We start from the raw sequence: 10,000 nt of genomic DNA, 5'->3' as shown, positions 1-10,000 counted from the left end.
GGACAGCTTGCGGCTGGATTGATCACGTGACGTCGCGCACCTCTCTCTCTCTCTCGGTGACTCGGTGTGTGTGTGTGTGTGTGTGTGTGTGTGTGTGTGTGTGTGTGTGTGTGTGTGTGTGTGTGTGTGTGTGTGTGTGTGTGTGTGTGTGTGTGTGTGTGTGTGTGTATGTATGTGCAGCCAGGGTAGGATTAGTGGCGAGCATCAGAGACAAGCGACAAGCGTCCCGGTAATCTCTCCCGTTGGGGGGAAACATGGGCACGTTGGGAATGACCCGTCGTGCACCGTGCGGCGCCCGATGAGCCCCGGGCGGCAGTTGGAGGCGCCCCGGGCGGCGTGGGAATACCCGAGGACCTGCACACGGAACCCCCTCGCAACACGCACGCGCAGCTACAGCAGGTAAGAACGTAGTCCTGCAGGATAGAAACCAAAGGTGTTGCTGCGTGTCAATGTGTTCAGCTGGGCCGGTCTGTCAACAACAACAACAACAACAACCGTTGTTTGTCTTTCAGCGTGCACGTACGGGGCCGCGAAGAGATAATAATAAGTAACCTGGCAGATAAGGAGCCTACCTGGTGTCGCTCGGCGTCAGGTCAGCTTATGAACGTCTGCTCGCTGTAGGCTAAGTAAATGGACCTTTGAGCAGATGAGTGGAGTGGAGGGCAGGCCTGCTGCACGTACGTATTGATTGATGCTGTCTGTCTGTCTGACCGGCGCAAGGATGGAACCAAACCCACGTCAAAAAGGCATTAATGGCCCCAACCCAATCACACCTACTTGTGGCCATGAAGCTTCCTAAATACTTCACACATGCACTAGGCCGCCTCCTTTCACCGTGGTGGTGATGCATAGAGCAGCGGAGCCTCGGGGCTATATGGGCCAAATTATAACCACAGTGTTACTTTTATGTCCTACCGGTTTAGCCGGCTATATTCCACATTTTATTATATATCTATCTGTCTGTCTATAGAGAGAGAGAGACAGACTGACTACTTGCTTTTTACGCCCCAAGCCGCAAGTAAAGGAGTCAGGAAGGACTGGTTGGAGGCGGTGCGTGCATGCGCTGAGTCGGTCGTTGTGAATGCATGCAGGACACACAGCACTGGCACACACAGTAGCGCAGGACACTCGCAGAGTTCGGACAGAGGTGGAGTAGTGGAGAGACAGTGATACATACACACACAGAGAGAGAGAGAGAGAGAGAGAGAGAGAGAATAGGGTGACCCCAGTGCGTCTTTGCGCTCCACTCCACACTACACGGAAAGCGACAATAAAGTCTAGACTCTAGCCTATACCTCCAGGACTGAGAGCCCGATCACTGTCGCTCTCGTATTGCTCTCTCTTCATTTATTTTTGTATTATTATCATTTCAGCTCTACAACACCTGGAACACGCCAGAGGCAGCAGCGGAGTGCACAGTTCTTCAACAGACACTTTGTTCATGAATAGAAACCCATAGGTTAAAGCTGCAGCCCGTCCACCATGGAGCACACTCAAACGGGTACAGTAAATTAACAGTGTCCGACTTGAGGTGTTCTCTTCCTCCTCTCCCGTCCCCGCGCGGACCTTCCTTCTCTTCACAATGAGCCGTTAAATTCCTGTCCGTCGCGGATGCTGCCGTGGCCGTGGGACTTTCTCTGGAGAGCAGCGGGTCAAGAACATCTCGGAGCGGACTCTGGAGGAGAGGAGAGCGGAGGAGGAGAGCGAGTGGAGGACGTCCATCCATTCATTTTGACCGCACCGTCCTCAGATGGAGCGCGTGCCCCCGCCACTGGCCGCTAAGATGCGCTGGATCACGCTGCTGCTCGCCGGCTTGACTTTCTGGAGCAAACTGTCGCTTTGTGACGGCTTCGACTACGAGGAGACGAATTATGAGTATTTCGAAGAGGAGAAAGCGGAGAGCATCGACTATAAAGACCCGTGCAAAGCCGGTAGGTGTCATATTCTGCTTTTGAGTGATGCACATTCAGGCAAAATGTAGGCAGCCGTATAATTGATAGCATAATAGTCATTTATAAGAGGGTATATAATATATAAGAGAGTCTGGTACTGGTAGGGTAAAAATAGACCAACCATAATAAATTACGAGAGTGTAAAAACTGCAGCTTATTGCATGTGTTGTAGCAGGGCTGCACTAAATTAGCGGTTCTGTTTTGTGGTCTTGTGGATACTTGCGGTGCACTTGTTCTTAATTTCTCATGTTTAATTAAATTCAAAGGTATATTGTATATTGTATATTAAGAGAACGCGCGCGCACACACACACACACACACACACACACACACACACACACACACACACTCACACACACACACACACACACACACACACACACACACACACACACACACACATACACACACACACACACACACACACACACACACACACACACACACACACACACACACACACACAGGCGCTAGGGGTCAAGTGGTTGAGCGCTGCGTGTGTTTGTGATTGTGAGTCTTGCTGTAACTGGAGAAAGTCTCTCTGAAGAACATCAATCATCTGATGAATTGAAAATGGTGGACCCTATTGTAAACAAGTGTATAATGCTTCATGGTGTCGTCCACAGTAACAGTTTATGTATTGAGTTGTGCTTTTTCGGGTGGAGGGCATGTATATATGCATTCACTGTCCTGTCCCGTTTGGAGATGTATAGCCTATATATAGGCCTACTGTTGTTTTCACAGCATTGTGGTTCTCAAAGTGGCATGGGGACCCCCAGGCCATGGGTCCTCATGGGCCCAGGGGACCCCCAGGCCATGGGTCCTCATGGGCCCAGGGGACCCCCAGGCCATGGGTCCTCATGGGCCCAGGGGACCCCCAGGCCATGGGTCCTCATGGGCCCAGGGGACCCCCAGGCCATGGGTCCTCATGGGCCCAGGGGACCCCCAGGCCATGGGTCCTCATGGGCCCAGGGGACCCCCAGGCCATGGGTCCTCATGGGCCCAGGGGACCCCCAGGCCATGGGTCCTCATGGGCCCAGGGGACCCCCAGGCCATGGGTCCTCATGGGCCCAGGGGACCCCCAGGCCATGGGTCCTCATGGGCCCAGGGGACCCCCAGGCCATGGGTCCTCATGGGCCCAGGGGACCCCCAGGCCATGGGTCCTCATGGGCCCAGGGGACCCCCAGGCCATGGGTCCTCATGGGCCCAGGGGACCCCCAAGCCATGGGTCCTCATGGGCCCAGGGGACCCCCAGGCCATGGGTCCTCATGGGCCCAGGGGACCCCCAGGCCATGGGTCCTCATGGGCCCAGGGGACCCCCAGGCCATTGGTCCTCATGGGCCCAGGGGACCCCCAGGCCATGGGTCCTCATGGGCCCAGGGGACCCGCATAAAAAAATAAATGTAACCCATAGGCTGGATATTTCAAAGGCCTATATGGAGTATAGATCAGATCTATTTAGAAATACATCTTGAAAAATGTGAAAGATTTTGAATCTCATAATGTAATGTAGCCTAATGACGTATAGTAATGGTCAAAGCTCATAATGTAATAACGGTCCAAAATGTAATAAACTTAATTGTAATATACAAGCTCATAGTGTAGCCTAATAATCATCTCATATAATGTAATAAAATCCCAGGGGGGTTCCTGGCACGAAATCCTCTCAGATGGGGGTCCGTGGACAAATAGCCTAGGCTATGTTAATTTGGACGTCCATGACTTGAATTAGTTTGAGACCACTGCACAGAAATGCGTCAACTAATAGCTATTGGGTAGTATATAGCTTAGAATTGCGCCTTATTTTGAGCCCATCTCAATTTTGAGTTGACAGTGCCCAGGATATTGGATTCTGTCAGCGTCTGTGTGTACTGCAGGGCCTGCGTGCATGTGTGAATGTGCAGAGTGGGAGAGGACAGAGGAGAGATTTGAGGCGTATTTGCTAGTGCGCGCGTGCATGCGTGTGTGTGTGTGTGTGTGTGTGTGTGCGCATGCATCCTGGTAAAGTTTGCAAGGACCTGCTGCTCATGCAGCAGGTGCATGCATGAAGCTTGCATGCATGCACAGTTGGACAGGATCGAAACTGCAGTGGAATGACAATAGAACCACACAGAGAAAATATGTTTGAACCAATAATGTGCATGCGTGCGTGCATGCGTGCGTGCGTGCATGCGTGCGTGCGTGTGCATGTGTGAAAGAGAGAGAGAGAGAGAGAGCAAGAGAGAGTGATTTGCTATGTTTGTGTGTGTGTGTGTGTGCGTGCGTGCGTGTGTTGTGTGCATGCGTGCGTGCGCACGTGTGTGTACACTGTAAAATGACAAACCTATACAGCACTGTAAATGTTTGTACTCCCAATCAACAAGTTGTTGTACATTCAAAGTCAAAGTCACGTTTCTACATAAATCATGCTGTATATTAATTGAATCCCACCCAACTGGTTTGTATGTTAGTGTGTGCCTGTGATTGTGCATGTGTGCATGTCTTTATTATGGGTGCTCCACCCAAATGTGTGCAGATGTTTTGGACACAAATTCTGGAGTTTCACTTAAGACTTAACAAGTGCATGTCTGTTCTTCCTCTCTTTCTTTACTCCTTTTATTTTTTCTGTAATAACAATTTCATTACAGGAATAATTTCTACAAGAACGTTTTGCACAAACAAGGCAGTTGCTATACAACATTTGCATTTAGATTTTTCTCGGTCAACCCCATATTTGGCCAGCTCTGCCTATATATCGGCCGTGGCAGAGAAATCTCACAAAACTCCATTGACCTGCACATTTAGGTGTTTGAAGATATAAAGTTACACCCTTGTCCAGCTAACCAAGCTTATATTTATGCTCGCATTCGGCTCAAAAATGAAAGCCTGGGGAAAGGCATTGGAAAATGTGACATAAGAAGCCCACTTCCTTGTATTCTGCTAACCAATATAGTGCAGAGGTGCGTCGCTCCAAATTTGGTGACGTCAGTGTTCTCCGCTGTTTTCTACCGGGGAAGGGAGGAGGGGGGCAGTGGGCGGGTGCTCAGATCGGTGAACCAATAGGATCCACCCATCTAGACCAGAAGTCATACAGGCTATACCCTTTTCCTGACACAAGAAATCTAAGCAAGTTATATGGGCTTAATATTGATGACAGCATGGATCTCCATCCCTGATGATGTCACGTGATGTCACGAGGCAAGAACATATATGGAGACGTATGGTGACAGACGGACTGACTGACGGACTGACGGACTGACTGACTGACGGGAAATGCATGTTTTCATAGTAAATGCAACCTACCGTTGCAACAAATAGACTGCATAGCCACGGTTATTATGCCACAATCAACCAATCGGATTATGTGTGTCTGTGGCTCAGGAGGTAGAGCAGGTCGTCCAATGATCCATGGGTCGGCGGTTCGAATCCCGGCTCCTCCTGTCTACATGTCGAAGTGTCCTTGGGCAAGACACTGAACCCCAAATTGCTCCCGATGTGCTGGTTGGTACCTTGCATGGCTTCCGCCGCAATCGGTGTATGAATGGGTGAATGTAATGCACAATCTATGTAAAGCGCCTTGGATAAAGGCGCTATATAAATGCACCATTTACCATTTACCATTTTTGTGTGAGTGCGCATGTGTTGGAGTGGTAAAGACGTGTGTGTGTATGTGAATGTGCGTTTTTGCATGCATACATCAGTGCAGGACTGTTTATATGTGGATGTATGTTTCATATGTGTGTGCATGCATCATGTACTTATGTGTGTTTTGTGCATGTTGGTGTGTTGGTAATGGGAGTTTGGTTTCCCTACATAAGAAAATAATAATAACTTGAATTGAACTTTTTGAGTCCCACTGACATTACAAGATGTTTTTATTAAGGTGGCACATAAAAAAGCATGCAGCAATTCACTGAATGATAAAAGCTAGTCTTTTTACATTCAGTGAATTTCTGTACGTTTTTTTTAAGCAATTGCAAATTCCAATTGACTCTTCCAGCAAACCCTTTAAAGTTCTAATTAGGACCAGCTCATCCGGCTGAAAATCTGTCTCCAGGCTCCAGAGCTGTCTCCAGACTGCAGATCTGTCTCCAGGCTGCAGATCTGTCTCTGTCTCCAGGCTGCAGATCTGTCTCCAGGCTGCAGATCTGTCTCTGTCTCCAGGCTGCAGATCTGTCTCCAGGCTGCAGATCTGTCTCCAGGCTTTATTTTTTCTTTCTTTTCTCAGACTGCAGGAAAATCTAATTAGTTTCACACTACTTAACTGACAACACTACTATTTGCAAGTGATTATTCACAACTACCAATCAATTAAAGAACCTACTGCAGAAGCACTCTTTTACTGCAGTGGCAGTGTGACTTCTTTGCAAGCTTACAATGTTAGGAAGGTAAACCAATGTAAATATCAATATCAATTTAGTTTTTTAATTCAAGTTTCAGATCAAACAACTGTGACTCCACCATACCAAAATCAGTCTGCAATGTTGATGTGTGATTGATGTCTGATAAGAACTCCACCCATAACTCTAAGCTTCCACTAGCTGACCAACACACATTCCATACATACCACACACACATGCACGCATGCACAGTACACACACACACACACTGACCTGACAGGTTACTGACTTGTATTGGCTATGTGTTTGTATGTGTGCCCTTGTGTGCGTTTGCACACATTAACAGTAAGATCTGTGTGGGTGATTTAATGTTTATTTAGCAATGTCCGGCTCTGTGGTTCTCATACGAAGAACTTACCTTGTACGTGGATATGTGTGTGTGTGTGTGTGTGTGTGTGTGTGTGTGTGTGTGTGTGTGTGTGTGTGTGCGTGGGTGCGTGCGTGCGTGTGTGCGTGTGTGTGTGCTTATGTGTGTCTATGTGTGTGTATGTGTGTGTGTTTGTGTTTGCCAGGCTCGTTCACGGGGAACAGGCGAGGCATTGAGTGTTGTGTTGCAGGTTAAAATCTTGAGAAATGGTTTTCTGCTCTAAATATCAGCACCTATAAAGAATCTATTTATACTCTGACCAGCCATGTATACCTCTCACGGCACGCACGCACGCACACACACACACACACACACACACACACACACACACACACACACACACACACACACACGTGCGCACACTTGCATGCACGCTCGAGTGTGACATATTCATAACATACACAAATGTGTGCGATCACATACATTCACATTCTGATGATTCTTCAGAGGTCCGGTCAGTTGGTACGGTCCAATTTACAATATAGGCATTAGCAGATATGCTCTTATCTAGAGTGTCGGAGTGTGAGTTTGGAATAAGCAGAAGTAGATTTAGTGCAGGGCACTCAGATGCTCCAGGCCAGGGGTAAAACACCTGTCCACCGCCGCGGAGACTAGGGGTTCGAAACCAGGGGGAGGGAGGGAAGGGAATCCTGGCGGGAAGAGTGATATTGTCACTGCACATACTCTACTCTACCGACAGATTGGGGCGGCACCTGTCAGCGAGGAATGTTCATCAGGAGGAGTAGAATGAAGGCTCTACAGTACGTCCTCCCGGGGTCTGTGTGCGTGTGCGGTAGAGGAGTAGAATGAAGGCTCTACAGTACGTCCTGCCGGGGTCTGTATGCGTGTGCGGTAGAGGCCGACCGACATGTTGTTCAGAAGATATTTTGGCTAGAGAGAATTTCAGGTATATTGACACTATATCGGGATTGACCCAAAGAATCTAGTATCTGTCAGGCTCTAGTGTACTGTGCCTTTCTCCATGTCTATAGCATGTATGCCTGTGTCCTTTTATGTCTATGTATTGTGTGTGTGTTGCTAGCATGCTGCTAGCATGTAAGATATGTGAGTGGCTTGTACTCCGTCTCCTGTTATTGCTGGGAAAACACTGGCTGTCTGCTTATCTCCTCCACATCCCACGTTGCCAGACAGGAGAGCACACACTTCCATGTCTTTGTGTAGTGATTTCCCTGCGCGCACGCACACACACACACACACACACACACACACACACACACACACACACACACACACACACACACACAGGCGCGTGCGTGCGTGCACATGTGTCTGTGCACACGCATGCGCAGTGCTCTCTCCATTCACCCGTGCTTATCTCTTCCTGGTTGTCTGCATCCTGCTACTCAGCTGGAGATGACCACCACACACACACACACACACACACACACACACACACACACACACACACACACACAGAAGCTGTTACACTCAGTCAGAATCATTCATGTTTCCTTCCAAATCAGTGTTCTTATAAAACCCTTTCTCTCTCTCTCTCTCTCTCTCTCTCTCTCTCTCTCTCTCTCTCTCTCTCTCTCTCTCTCTCACACACACACACACACACGCACGCACGCACGCACGCACGCACGCACGCACACACACACACACACAGAGTGAAAGCAAAACAAACCATGCTGGCTGAATGGATGAAGTGCTGCGTCTTAGCAGAGACTACACTTAGGAGTCTAGGGATACAGGCACATTCTCTCGTGTCAGCGTCATTATTCCGACGGTGCATTGGTCCGACGTCCTACTACAAACCCTAACCTACCTAACCCTAACCGCATGCGGAAGCCACGTACGTGTCTTAACCGGCCACGTACATGTCTTAACCGGCCATGTATATCAGAGCCGCGGGTGAGTCGTAAACCGGCCACGTATGTTTCTTAACTGGCCATGTATGTGTCTTAACTGGCCATGTATGTGTCTTAACTGGCCACGTATGTGTCTTAACTGGCCATGTATGTGTCTTAACCGGCCAAGCGGCCACGTATGTGTCTTAACCGGCCATCAGAGTCGCGGGTGAGTCTTAACCGGCCACGTGTGTCGGACTATTGGTATGTCGGACTAACGTATGCCTTCCTGGTCCGACTCACCCCATTATTAACCCTAACCGTACGTGAAGCCACATTGGAAATGTTAGAATTACGGGCTGATCCCCATTCTCTCACATAGCAATTCACAACAACTTCAGAATTAAATGGCCTATAGCGGTCGAGTGGTCTTGTGGTGTGGTGGTCTGGCGATTTATACACCTACAGAATCTTGAGTGTCAATTTTCAATCAGTCAATATATAGTCAATATCAAATAATTTGACATTAGCAAAGACTCCAGCACAGTTCCGACTTCAAGTGTCCATTGTCCAAGTGTTCTTAATTGAGCTGGAACCCAAAGGGCCTATGATTGCTTAAGTCATTGTCAGTCATACTGGATGAAAACATCAATAGTAGTAATGTGTATTTGTGTGGGACCAGTCAGAGCACACAGCTCAACATCAGACACAGACAAAACACAATAATAATATGAGCAACAACAATATACTGTACAATAGAACACTGACCCACTGGCCATTTTGTGTCAAAGCTGGAACTTGGTGTGTGTGTGTGTGTGTGTGTGTGTGTGTGTGTGTGTGTGTGTGTGTGTGTGTGTGTGTGTGTGTGTGTGTGCTCAGAGAAACCCAGTGTGTGAGTGGAGCCCACCATGTCGTGACAACAAGCGGGGGGCTACTGTTCACCTCTTCCCCCTTTCTCCATAGGAAGGAAACTGAAGCTGATGTGTGCTTGTGTGTGTGTGCGTGCATGCATCTGTGTGAGTATCAGTGTGTGCACGTGTAAGCAAGAAAGATGGAGAGTGTGTGTGAATGTGTAAGGGCATGTTATATGTGTGCACTGTGCATACCGTATTTGTGCATTATGTTTGTGTGTGACGGAAAAATATAGACAGACAGAGTGCGTGCGTGTGGTGAAAATGACATGCTGTACAGTGCACTGTACATGTACACTTGTACAGTGTGTTCACACTCACATATAGATGTGTATGAGGTGTACACATGTGTGTGCGTCTGCACGCGCGTTCGTGTGTGTGTGTGTGTGTGTGTGTGTGTGTGTGCATGCGTGTGTGCATGTGCGTGTGTGCATGTGTGTGTGTTTGTGTGTGTGTGTGTGTGTGTGTGTGTGTGTGTGTGTGTGTGTGTGTGCATGCGTGTGTGCATGTGCGTGTGTAAGGCAGAGACATTCTCTCTCATATTATATTAAACAGGATTTTCCCGGCCAGAGTGCTCTGC

At 48.5% G+C, this 10,000-nt stretch overlaps 1 protein-coding gene across 1 annotated transcript in view; it reads left to right on the top strand.

The window, feature by feature from the left end:
• Positions 1–1,251: 1,251 nt before the first annotated feature.
• tll1 (tolloid-like 1) overlaps positions 1,252–10,000 on the top strand; it is a gene marked incomplete at its 3' end in the record, with an annotated part of 66,969 nt that continues 58,220 nt past the window's right edge. The window contains exon 1 of the mRNA XM_083764840.1: positions 1,252–1,931. Coding sequence (XP_083620966.1) covers positions 1,751–1,931 — 181 coding nt within the window. The 5' untranslated portion in view covers positions 1,252–1,750. The remainder of the gene's footprint in view (positions 1,932–10,000) is intronic.

Source organism: Protomyctophum parallelum, assembly GCF_964188405.1.
Source record: "Protomyctophum parallelum genome assembly, chromosome: 5".
Classification (NCBI taxonomy): domain Eukaryota; kingdom Metazoa; phylum Chordata; class Actinopteri; order Myctophiformes; family Myctophidae; genus Protomyctophum; species Protomyctophum parallelum.
The sequence above is the reverse complement of the archived record's forward strand: the minus strand, read 5'-3'. Positions and strand labels throughout refer to the sequence as shown.